Consider the following 13,162-nt stretch of genomic DNA (forward strand, 5'->3'; position numbering starts at 1 on the left):
GCTTGGAGCAACCTGATGTAGTTGAAGATGTCCCTGCCCATGGCAGGGGGTTCGGAATAGATGACCTTTAGAGGTCTCTTCCAACCCAAACTGTTCTATGATTCTATGATTCTATCAGCAGAAGTTCTATGGGAAAAAATGCAGCCTTCTAAGCAAGCCCGGTTTCTCTATGGCCAAGCTTCGTGGTGACTCCTCCAGAATTAGTCACTCGAAAGCTCCCAGATAAAACTCTAAACTGTCACCAACCATTCCTACTCTGCCAAGGCAATTGCTTTTTCTTTGTGCTCCAGGTACTGCAAGGCTCTTCCTCGCTTTCTAAAGATGCGTTACAGAAATCTTATAATTCATATTTCTCCTTAAACCTTTTTGGCTCAATTGTCATCGCCAAATATGGCATGTTACTATTCAAATTGTTTTCCATGTATCCCATAAGTAACGGGTCTTGTGGATGTACTCTTTTGCTCCTTTAATCATAATAAAAACATGTTTAAGCAAATGCATTTTATTTGGAGTATTTCAAGTGCACCTGGGACGGGGTAATCCTGGTTATATGCATTAACTGGGGGACAAGAGGCTGGAGAGAAGCCCTGCAGAAAGAGGTCTGGGGCTTTGGGCTGATGGCAAGTTGAACATGAGTCAACAGTGTGCCCTGGCAGCCAAAAGGGCCAGCCATGCCCTGGGGTGCATCAAGCACAGCATAGCTAGCTGGTCGAGGGAGGTGATTGTCCCACTCTACACTGCACTGGTGCGGCCCCACCTCGAGTGCTGTGTGCAGTTTTGGGCACCTCAATATAAAAAGGACATCAAATAATGAGAGTGTGTCCAGAGGAGGGCGATCAAGATGGTGGAAGGGCAAGACTTACAAGGAGCAACTGAGGTCGCTTGGTTTGTTGAGCTTGGAGAAGAGAAGGCTCATTGCAGTCCTCAACTTCCTCAAGGGGGGCAGTGGAGAGGGAGGTGCTGATCTCCTCTCTCTGGTGACCAGCGTTAGGACACGAGGAAATGGAATGAAGCTGCATCAGGGGAAGTTCAGATGGGACATGAGGAAAAGGTTCTTCACTGAGAGGGTGGTCGGTCACTGGAACAGGCTGCCCAGGGAAGTGGTCACAGCACCAAGCCTGTCAGAGTTCAAGGAACGTCTGGACAATGCTCTTAGTCCTATGGTTTAGTTTTAGGCAGTCCTGTGAGGAGGAAGGAGTTGGACTTGATGATCCTAATGGGTCCCTTCCAACTTGAGATATCCCATGGTTCTATGAATCTATGTGTCTACACCTAATAACCTGTTTTCTCACACTGTTTATAGTGAACCTCAGATCTATGCCACTATTTTCACTCTTGATCCCTTTTTTGTTCAGGGCCACTTTGTCTTCACAGGGATTTATTTCTATTTCTACTGCACTGGTCTTTTATTGCTGCATATAAGACTTGGCTAGTTCATTTAACTCAGTCAAATCTGCCTTCCAAGTGTCCCTCAAGCCTCTCTCCTAATCAACCATAATTCCCCTTCCCTTAATCTGCTTTATCATACATGAATTACATAAGTGTCCAGACTTGTGTCACAGGCCCAGCTCATCATAAATGGCCTGTATTTTTAGGACCTACAAACATATGCAGGAAGCAGCTGCAGTTTTTTCACACCATCACACTGCAAGTGTAGAATAAAAATGATCCCAAAGGTGTTTTTTATACCTGGTAAATTTGACTTCTGTGTAATGTCCTGGTTCCAGACCTGCACAACAGTTTTGTATGTGTTTGATGGAGAGCTTTGTTTCATGAGCTATACAAAAGCCATGCTTTCTCTCCAAGAATTGGAGTTTCAGGTTCATAACACACCCACAATAAGCAAAGACATGGAGAATAAGAAGCCCTGCTTTGATAATGTATGAGAAAGACATGCCGTGCTCTTTCCTAGAGGCCTGTTTTGGTTTTCTGTGCTCAAACTGATAGTTAATGCAAGGCCAGTTGCAAGCAGCAGAATCTACCCATGAGCAAATGAAGACCTGGATGAGAACAGGCCATCAGGATAGCATCAACAGACAAAAGGTCTTGTATAGTCTGCTTGACATGGGGTCTAGAGAGAGTAAGCAAACCTTCCTGCAGTTGGAAGGCTACCTGGGACAACTGGCAATGGATTGCCCTGTCCAGCACAGCTGTGCAAAGCAGTACAAACAGTTCTGTCACACATCCTTGTTTGACAATGCTTGTCCCAAGAATGAGGTCAGATAAGGCTCTGCTGCCCTTTCTTCCACCAGGCATTTCATTGTGGAGCTGTCCCTAAACCAACAGACTCTTGAGTACCTGAGCCTTGGACACCTGAGACTATAAAAGGCACATTTTATCCAAAAGGATATGAAGTCTAGGTCAGCTCACAGACCAAAGCCTCTCATCCAATCACAACAACCCATGCAGAACTCAAGATTTTGTTCTTCTCCTTGTTCCTGCTCTTTTGCCAGTAGGAAGGAGCATATTAATTGTTTTGTGTTTGTATTCATTCCACATTGTGAATCTGGAAGCTGCCTTTCCATGAGGGACAGAAGCAACCATTCACAGACAGAGAAATCATTTTACCCAGAGTGACTGCAGCTGACTGTCTAACTGGTTGTCATTGCAGACCTTGGTGCTGTAGCTATCAATGATGGTTTCTCTCTCAGTTGTTCTGTGGGACTGTGTTTTTTCCCCAGTCTGAAGAAAATGAGGTGTCTGATCAAACTCCTTCAGACAGGAGCTCATAGCCCACCTGGCACCTTTCTGCAGCAGTGTTGTGCCATTCTGAAGAGACGGACATTGTTGCCTGCAGTGCTGCCTTGATCGTTCACAGACTGTGACAGGGGCATTTGTCATTGCTCTTGGTTGTCATTGGGATATCCCATATCAGGTCTTACATTCATTTTAACCTGACATGGGCTCAGCCTTCATTGTACAGCTGATGATTTCTTAATGCTTGCCCATGAATATTTGATCTGACATAGGTTGATGTGGCCTTCATGGCATAACTTTCAATGGTCACATCCCACAGGCCAGCAACAGGCTGGATGGGAGTATCTGACCCAGAACCTGAAGGTCTTCCTCACTGTGATTGAATGAGTTTTAGCCTCACCTACATGCAAAGCCTTTCACTTGCTCCCATATGTGCCACATATCTTGCTGCTGAAGCAATGTACAGGCTGTCTCTGATGATGAAGGTGCCTTCATTCTGACGGAGCTCAAATACAAAAAGAAAGTGCACAAGAGGTGGGAGCAAGGACAGTCCACCTGGCAGGACTACAGAAGCTTTTCCCATGCATGCAGTGATGGAATTTGAAAAGTGAAAATTCTGCTGGAGGGAAAACTGACAAGGGGTGTGAAAGGCAGTAAGAAAAGCTTCTTTAGGTAGAACAGCAAAAAGAAGACTAAGGAAAAGTCAGGATGATTGGGGAAGGTTCCTGATGATTTGCAAAAGTGACCAATTTTCAGAAAGGGAAAGGAGGAGAATTCAGGAGACTACAGGTCTCAGCACTCACTGAAAAGGTGTAGTGCACTGCTGCAAGACACTAGACCTAGTGTTTGTTATGATCTGTGTTAAGAAAGGCACTCAGACTCTGTAAGTTATTGATTAAAATAATATTTATTGCAGCTAACATTAAAAGGAAAAAGAGGATAATACAGATAATCTTACATTCCCTCAGATGCAGGGAACCCCAAGTCGTGCAGCACTGGACAGACCACCAGGCAAGGCATGGCATGCAATGCAGGTCTCATCCATGGAGATAGATGTTCACTGACAATTTGGTCTTTAGAGCACTTGCAGGATTTTCTAAAGAAGTAAACAATTCTATTCATTTCTACTGTGAAACAAAAGGATGTTCACATGAAAACATGCTGCTTCACTTTACAATAAATACAAGGACACAGGTGGTGCAATCACCCATGCCAAGTGGGAGCTATCTACAGGCGCCTTCCTTCTGATTGGCATGCAAACTTTACCCTGTAGCCCAGGGGTATGTGCAGCACAGCACAGGATGGGAAGCCAACCTATACGCTCGGCACAGCTCAGGTCTGTGCCTTCTTGTGTCAACTGTTAATGTGGATTACTAACTCCTTGATGTACAATTGTATTCGAGTTCAGATCACTACAGAAGACTATGAAGCAAAGCCTCCTGGGAGCATTTCAAGATACATGAAGGAATAAAAGGTGATGGGAAAAGCCAGCATGGATTTACCAAGGGCAAATCTCTCTTGACCAACCTCATTTTCTTCTAGGATGGGATGGCTTGTTCTATAAACAAGGGGAGAGTAAAGGATGTGGTACACCTTGACTTTAGTAAGGCCTTCAGTATAATCTCCAAGAGTATCCTTGTAGCCAGATTAGAGAGATAGAGACTGAGTAAGCAGACAATAATGTGAGCGGAAAATTAGCTGGACTACCAGGAGCAGCAGGAGCAGGTCTGCTCCATGAGGACAGTGAGCCGGGCCAAGGGTCACCCCAGGGTAGGCAATGCCTTCATCAACTGGTACCACACCACAAAGTCTGACCCCAGGGAGGCAGAGCTGAATGCCAGTAACAGGGTCCATCAACAGCCCCGGACACAGCAAGAGAAGAACCAGGGCCAGGGTCCATCTGAGGAGCCCAGGGTCAGGGAGCAGTGAGAGCTGGCTGCTCCCTGTGGGATGGGAGCCGCAGGGACAAGAGCCAGCGGGATAGGGTTGTCCAAAACACTGACCAGGGCCCAGTCCCATGGTACCTGAGCAAGGGAAGCAGGACAGACCCTGAAATGGTGGCCAGATCCAACCAAGTGTTCAGATCGTAAGGCAGTATCACAGTGACAGGGCAGGTCCAAGGTCAAGCCAGGAAATCAGTCTGCAAGCTAGGATCAAGAGGGCCCATAGCTAGGCAGGGCAAGGCTGTGGGGAGTTGGAGACTGGCCCCGCTGTGGCGTCACTGGGGCAGGTGCTGATGGCCCCGGGGGGGTGACACGGGGTCCTAGGCCGTATGCCAGGCTGGGAAGGCCCCATGGGAGGTCAGGGCCAGTGAGGGCTGTTAGCGCCCTCAGGGCTCAGGCACAGCAGCCTCCCCTCTGAGCAAGGTGCGTCCTCACTCATTACAGATGCCTGGGTTCAGGAGTGGCTCAGTGGCTGTGGGGTGTTAGCGAGCTGTTTCAGGGGACACAGAGCCAGGGCAGGGACAATGGGTTGGAAAGGGACATGGCATGAGAGGCCTGGGGCTGAGTGAGGTGGTCAGGCTGCCCCGACAGGCCCCGGAGGCTGGGCCGGGCACAAGCTGGGGGGGATTGAAGGTCCAGCTGGGTGAAAGGGAGTTCACTCAGGAGCCTGGGACTGAGTAACTGGTGAGTGCTGTGGAGAGTTCAGGAAGTTTTGTAAGGACGAGGCCCTGCATGACCACAGACCGGGCTCCTTGGTGCTGGGAGCAGCAAGGGCCACCTTCTCCCCAAGGAAAGACAAACCAGGAGGCAAGGGGGATCCCACAGCCAGCAGGGCAGGAGCCTCACCAGCCAGGGCTCAGTCCCACAGGATCTTGGCAGAGCAGGCCCTGAGATCACAGCCAGCTCCAAACATGAGTCCAGATCATAAGGCAATGTCATGGCTATGAGGCAGGTCCAAAGAGAAGCCAGGAAGTCAATTCACACATCAAAGCTAGGCTCAGGTCCAGTGATCACAAGGCAGGGCCAAGGTCACACTAGGAGTCCTTGACCAGGCATGGGCACAGCTGTGTTTGAACTGGAGACTGGTACACCTCTGATGTAGCACAGAGAGGGACTGAAGGTCCAGAGCATAGCTTAAATACAGCTCCTGGGCCCATAGGTGTGGGTAGAGGCTTCAGGTGTGGTTGGTCAGAACCATTAAAGGCTTATTAGTGCACTCAGGGCCCTGTCACCCACTATAGGAGCAAAAGAGATGGGCCTGGAGACAAGGCTACAAGGCTTGGGTCTGAAGTCCATCAGGAGGCAGGCCTGGAGACAGGCACACCTACAGTGTACTTCAGGCAGGGACTGAAGGGCCAAGGCTCAGCTGAGATTGGCTTCTGTTGTGGGCAACAGTCTTGACTTGGGGAGTTTCAAATTATTTCTTGTTCTTGCGGATTAACATAAAATTTTTGGTTTTGATTCAGGTATTGAATGTAACAATGTAACAAACTATGAAACAGATGCTTAGACCTTTCATCCCTCTTCCCCACACTCAACTTCAGTCCAAAAACTCTCCTTCTCCACTTCCTAGTTTCAGCTTTCTTGTTGCACTCAGTGCTTCCCAGTCCCTTTGGTGAGGCAGAAGGCAAGGCAAGAGGTTGGGTTGGTGTATAACTGTTTCTATCTGCCAATTGTTGCTGCCCGCTTTTTTCCTGTGCTCTAGTCTGCTCCATGGGCTGCAGTTCCACAGGGATGTCCTTGCTCCAGTGTTGGTCATCTGTGGACTGCAATCCCTCTGGTTGTCACTGCCCTGGCATGGGTTACCTGTGGCTGCAGTCCCTCAGAGGTGCCTCCTCTGGCATGGAGCACCTCCTCCCAAGAGTGTGGCTTCAGCTGTGCTCTCAATAACATCTCCTTCCATGTGTCTCCTCTCTTTTGTTTCTCCGAACACCTCTCTCACATTTCTTCTGCCACCCTTTCTTAATTACGCTTGAGCAGAGGTGCCATATGCTCCTCTGTCTGAAGATTTGGCATACAATGAGTTCTTTTCATCCATTACAGGGCCAGCTGCAACTGGCTGTGACTGGCTGAGGACAGTTCACATCCTCCTCACCAAGATTACCCCTCATACCAAAATGGTGCTGGTGCCCAATACAGGCTCCTGGACCCATGCGCAGAGGGTGTGGGTGAAGGCTCCTGCTGAGGCTGGTCATGCCATCAGGGTCCTAACATTGGCTGTTTTCAGTCCTGGGACTTCAATAGCTGGTAGTATTTTCAATATATTTATTACCTTTCAATGGATTTTGCTGCCATGGTTTTGTCAAGTCTCCCTTTAAAATAATGCAGAATTTTATAATCTCCAGCATCCTTTGACCATGAGGTCCATCATTCAGCTACCTGTTTGTTGTCAGCTACCTCTATGTGCGTTTTTTTTAACTGTTTTCTACTAACTTCTTCTAAAACCCTTAAGTTCCTGTGTCAGAAGAGATACTAAATAGTCAATCTCTGTCCTTGTCCCCATATCATCCAGAACTTCAGAAACCTCTGCTCTTGAGAACATCATCCCTCTCCTAGGAGTTTGGCTGCCTGGGCTTAGGCACATCTGAAGCAACTGTCCAGCCTTGAATCAGAGCGCTGTTTGTGACACAGCTATAAGATGCATCTGTGGGGGTCTACATCCCCCTCACTTAAGAGAAGCATTTAGACTGAGTCTTTTGATTGTGGTCCTTGCTACCTTGCATGCCTGTGCCTGGCCATGAACCTCACCCAGCTGGACCCTGTAATGCACCACTTCAAGTGTTCGTTTTGGACACTAGTAAGAAACTGATTAAAATGCAATTTATTGGAGATAACATGAGAGGGAAAAAGGAGGTAGCATAGATAATTTCATGTCCCTTCAGATGGTGGGAACCCCAGCCTGTGTGGCATTGGATGGATCTTTATTCAGGGCACAGCACACTGTGCATATATCCCATGCATGCAGAGGTTCACTGGTGGTGTGATCTTTACAGCTTTTATAAGTATGTTCTTAGAAGTAAACAGCTCTGTTAATCATTTCTACTGTTGAAGAAAAGTATATTTATACAGAAACAAGCTCCTTCACTTCAAGATACAGACAAGGATGTGCCGGCAGCATCATCACCAGGCGCCAATCCAGGGCCATCTACAAGCTCCTCCATTATGATTAGTAGGCTAAGTTTATCCTGCAGCCACGTGATACATACAGCACAGTATAGTCCTGGAGGCCAAGCGATATGTACAGCATAACATAGCACAGCACATCATATGCCTCTGCCTGATCAGTTCAACTTTTATGTGGGTCACTAACTCCTCAATATACAACGCTCTTCAGGTTAGGACCACTACAGACCCTGACCCATGGACTTAAACTCCGGGCTTGATATTTGACCTACCTCATTGCTACAGGCTTGTTTGGGAATCACTGGACTGCGGCGGTTGCATTGGGAACTGTAGCACTGAATGACTTATCGGGGAGGCCCCTGCCCTGTTGGTCTTGCTGTCACCTGCTGCCCTTGGTCCCCTTCCCTTGCCGAGCAGCCTCACCTCTGCTGCTGCTTGACAATCCCCTCTCTGCAGTCTCTTTTCCAGATTGATGAATCTTAGCTCACTAGCCACAAGAAACAGAAAACTGAACCACTGCTCCGTGTCAAATCCTTCCCAGCCAATACATAGCTTTCAGTTTGATTCAGTGTGCTGTACTTTCTCAAATATCATTTGGGAGCCCAGGACAGCTTTCCCCCTGGAGTCCAGGAGGTTCTCTGAGTGTTCTTCCTCTGGTGACTATGATAAGAGCATACTGCCTGAAATGTCTTGTGCCTTCAGCCATGGATTTGGTTTTCTTAGGAGAAGGTAGGCCTTTCTTGCAAGTCAAATGTGCAGAGAAGTGTGGAAAGGTCTCAGACAGTTATATTCCCCAAAGGGCAGAGAAGATATGTCAGCTCCAACCCTTCCCCAAATGACATAAGGAAAGGCGCACTTAGTCCACAGAGCACTTCTAATGCTGTCCTATGCAGCATTAAAAAGAATGTGATTGCACGTGGCTGTTTTTTTTCCACAGACCCCTAGCCGTACTGTGTATCCAGAACAACACAGCACATAGTGAAAATGGAGTGTAGCAGATGGACAGATGGCAATTATTGACATACCAACTTCAATCATGCTGCCAGGAAACAAAAAGGACTATTGGACAACACCTAGACTTTGTGGGAATGGGGATTCATGTTTTTAAATTCTTGCTGGACTTCAGAGCTCAGAAGCAGCAGTCAGTGTTTGCTCCCCTCATGGCTGCTCTTCCCTCATCCCTTTGTAACACCCTCCATGCTGCTCCTTGCAGAATTGCTTCCCATGGGGGCTGCAGCAGGCACATTCACTGTGGCAGCTCCTTTACAGCAGGTCCTGCTGGCCCAGACCAGCAATGCACAGGCACAGTTCTGGGCCCAGCCATCAGTATGGGGGGGGGCGGTGTAGATTTTATTCAACTTTGTTGAATCTCCACTTTTACCTCTCATTTTAGCCTCTATGGAGGACATTTTCTCCTTCATAAACCAAATAGCTCTATCCATTCTACAGTATTTGACTGTGATATTTTTTTTTTCATTCAGGGCACAGACATCTTAAAATGCCTCTGGACTTTCACACATAATATTTCGTATTTTTCTTAAAAAATTACTGGGTTCCAAGCACAGTGCCACTGGTCTACATTTTCAGTATATGGATCAGAATCATCTGCTTGCACAAAAATTAAAATAAGAGCAAAATCGGAACCTACATTAAGGTCCCAAACTTAGTTTTCAACAGATGTCTGTCTTTCAGAAGACTGATAGACATCACTTCATATCCCTAGTGACACCTGAAGGACCAGTTTAAAACAAGAGTCAAATGCTTCTGTTTCACAGTGAGGACATTAGGTGGACTCTGTGCCTTGAAAACCTCTCTCATGTATAGTTTTAGGAAGCTGCTTACCATTTCCCCTTGATTTTCTCCATTTCTTTGCTTTAAAATGACCGTCAAGCAGAAGAAAGATTAATCAATAGCATAGCTGTTTTCTTCAAGTTATGTAATAAATACTTCCATAATGAATGTTGATAGTTTTACTATTATTGTACCTAGAAAGTGCAGAGTGACAGACATGTTTATTTCAGGTTAATAACAGTTTTATAATTGCTTAATAACCTTGCACACTGTTCTCCTTAGGACAATGTCCTAAGAAGTCCTGCCTTTTTCTTTTTGTTTTTCTTTTTTTTTTTAGTTTTAGCAAAACCCTGTTGACTGCTTTTGGCTATAAGGAAGCAGACCATAAAGTACACAGTAAACCTTGAAATGTCATATCTCTTGAAATACTTTTTTGCTTGAATACTTGTGTTAACCATAGCTAATCCTTTATGACTGTCTTGGGATGACCAGTATTTGCAGTTGTCCCAGAGACTTCATAGCAGGTATGAAAATGTGTTTCCCTGCTGCCAGCATCATCATTTCAAGTTATATTTAATGCTGACTTCACAAATGGTTGAGGCAGCTCCAAATACTGCCCTGTGTCTCCTTTTTTAAACACTTTTAAAGTACTGATACTGTAATTTACAGTTCTGCATGTGTATCCCAGCACGAGAGATTGCTTAACTCAACAATTAACACTAATAATCTTTGTTATTAGATAAACTGTAGCCTAAAGAACCTTCCCTCTAAAGACCGTGAAATAGGCAATAACATCTCTAGAGGATTATCACATCAAGAGGCAATAAGAAAGATTTCCTCGTATGATTCCTGTGGGTATGAGGGAGCTGAAGCAGTCCACCTTTTAAGACAAACACTCTTCTCATGTTTGTGAAGTTATATCTCATAGGCATCACCCTGATATATTTACTTAGAGGGAATCTTTTAAACCTATCTGGAAATACAATGACAAACTCAAATCATTTAGTTATTTGATATGCTATGTGGAGATAAGCTCAAGGTAAGTATAGGAACTGTAGGGATTACCTTGCTTAAGCTCAAAATTTTTAAAAACATTCTTAAGCTGTTTAGTGACTTCATGTATAGGTACCTTCTAGTTTTGAAAATAGGATCCAAATCCTAGTCTAAACCACTTCTGTCAATAATCGTTACCCACTGTATCATGTTTCAGGTTGTGTTGTGTGGTAACCCAGAATAGGTAATGACGCATTTAGTTTGCAATGCTTTTATTAGAATACATAGAAGGACCACCAATTAACATTCATAAATCAATCATATGTCACTGGAATGAAGATGGGAAATTGTATCAGTCAGGAAGATGTTTTATTTGGAGATGATAATTTATGAAGAAATGGTAGACTTTCTGTAAGCTCCCTCAAAACAAGAGACACAGCCTTATAGTACGTGCAGCAAGCCCAAATGCATTCCTGGAAGAAGAATGCTTTGCTGAAGTTAAGAATTTGATCTGCAAGTTGTCCAAGCTTCTATTCCAGGATGGTAGCCCAGCAAGTTAAACAGAAAGGACCAGGATTATTCTGAAAGCTATGTTTATTTCACAGAACTCCTATAGAGAAACCAGTTTCTCAATAGCAGTGGCAGGATTTCTCACAAAAATCAAAACAGTGGACCTGTCTCTTAAATTATTCAATGACAATGGGAAATATTAAAAAACTACCTCCTGAAATTCTCATTCAATCCTGGATATAAGTCCTGAATACAAGCTCTGTGAGCAGAAATACCTGCACGTAAAAGATATGAAAAGTCACACACTTCTTCAAGAATATCTCCCTAGATATTGAAGCCTTTCCACTTGGAGAAAATATTAAAGAGATGAGATTACGCTACAATGTTACGGTAAAGGGGGTCTGTTTCTGAGGGGGAGGCAAGCATTATTTCCAGCTATTTTTCTTTCTTTAGGGGGAACAATATCTACCAAAGAAGAGGATGCTGTTGGTTGGATTGTGTTTGATCAAGAAAAGGAAAGGGTGGTCAGCCCTAAATTCTTCAAATTCAGAGGAATGTTTGGTGTCTTCCATCACGCCCTCTGAGCCCGCTGAGCCTGCCATCTCGGTGCCCTCTTCACTGACTTCCATGTACGCCTCATGGATGACCTCAGATATCTTCAGGCTCTCTGCTGAAGAGATGCCAGACAGATTGGCCGAAGGACGGAACAGGTCGGTCATTCCCAAGGCCATTAAGACAGATGTGAGGTTATATTTTTCCTCAATCTTCATGCGCGGGAGGTACACTTTCACTCTCCTCTTTTCCATCACATTGGGACTGCTCCACTCCATAAGTTTTTCAAAGCTGATTTTGTTCTCAAGCTGCAAAGAGAGGCAGGGAATGAAATGCCTGAGACAAAAGTGCCATGGCCTTAATGCCTGTCTTTATACCACTTATTACTATTTTTTTCCATTTACTTTGTCTACACAATAGAACCGATACTTAATCTTAAATGTATTTGTTTATCCTGTATGCTTCCTCCTGACTACAGCCTATAGCTCATTGTCTCGACAAAGTTCTCCAAAGCTTTGTCATCTGAAAATGTCTTCATCACGTCAAGGCTTTTTTTTGTGAAAATGCAGTTCTTGAAAACATCAAATCAAATTGGCCCCAAAACTGTTCCTCCCGGAGCATATTTTATTGATCCCTTCCCTCATCTTAGTTCCTTTTAATGCTCCTTTTCCCATTTTCCTTTTAGTCAGCTCTTGGAATGCTTTCCTCATCACTTCCTTTTTTAGTTCTCCTTGGGTAAACTTGTCTTGTTTAGCAAACCATTGAGTGCTCCCCTGGAAGATTGAAATCACTCAAAAGGAAAAAAAATCCTGCTGGCATGTCTGTTTCTGGTACCGATGGAGATCGCTGCGTATAGCACCATCCTCTTCTGCAGGGCTACAGCAGCGCTACGCTCCTTTGCCTTCATTTTACTAGGCTGAGTCCAGGGCTCTCCTAAGAGGCCAGTCTCTGCCTGAGCACCTGGGCAGCTGTGGCGCTCCCGTCTGCCCAGCACAGCCGTGGTGTGGGCAGCTGGGATGTAAATGGCCAGCAAAAGCTCTGACGGCAGCCAAGTCCCACTGAAGTGGTAACTCCTCTGCTTCCCCTGCCAGGGCCATACCTGCTCCAGGCCAGAGATGTCATCAGGCAACAGCACCAACATGCTCAGCTCCCCGCTGGCGTACGGAAGCTCCAGGATCTTCATGTTCTCTGCAGCCACCGCGGCCACTTTGAAGGTACCGTTCTGACACATCATTTGCACAGGTCTGCTTTCTTGCTGCAAAAACAGAAACGTGAGACGACGTGACCGGGGAGCAATTTTTTCTTTAGGCAGGCAAATGTACAAGCCCTTTGAAAGGGACAGGTCTCGATCTTCAAGCATGTTGCCTTTGAAGAAGAGCTGTGTCTCCATTTTCCTCTCTTGCCTGCTTGGTGTGCTCTGGTCAGACACAGCTCTTGCAAACCTGACAGCGAGGGGCCCAGCTAAATCGCTCGACCTGTGACAGCAACAGGTTGTATGTGTAACAGCCAGCCTGCTGGCTGTGCAATCCAACAGCCTGGCTTCCTGACCAGAA

The 13,162-nt window shown here is 45.8% G+C and overlaps 1 protein-coding gene across 1 annotated transcript in view; it reads right to left on the reverse strand.

Annotated features, from left to right (window-relative positions):
- Window positions 1-11,506: 11,506 nt before the first annotated feature.
- The window catches only part of LOC103925641 (ovalbumin-related protein Y-like), a 5,886-nt gene continuing 4,230 nt past the window's right edge, over window positions 11,507-13,162 (reverse strand). Inside the window, 2 exon segments of the mRNA XM_009334377.1 lie at window positions 11,507-11,917; window positions 12,709-12,936. Coding sequence (XP_009332652.1) covers window positions 11,507-11,917; window positions 12,709-12,936 — 639 coding nt within the window.

The sequence above is a fragment of the Pygoscelis adeliae genome, unplaced genomic scaffold, assembly GCF_000699105.1.
Source record: "Pygoscelis adeliae isolate BGI_AS28 unplaced genomic scaffold, ASM69910v1 Scaffold951, whole genome shotgun sequence".
Lineage (NCBI taxonomy): Eukaryota > Metazoa > Chordata > Aves > Sphenisciformes > Spheniscidae > Pygoscelis > Pygoscelis adeliae.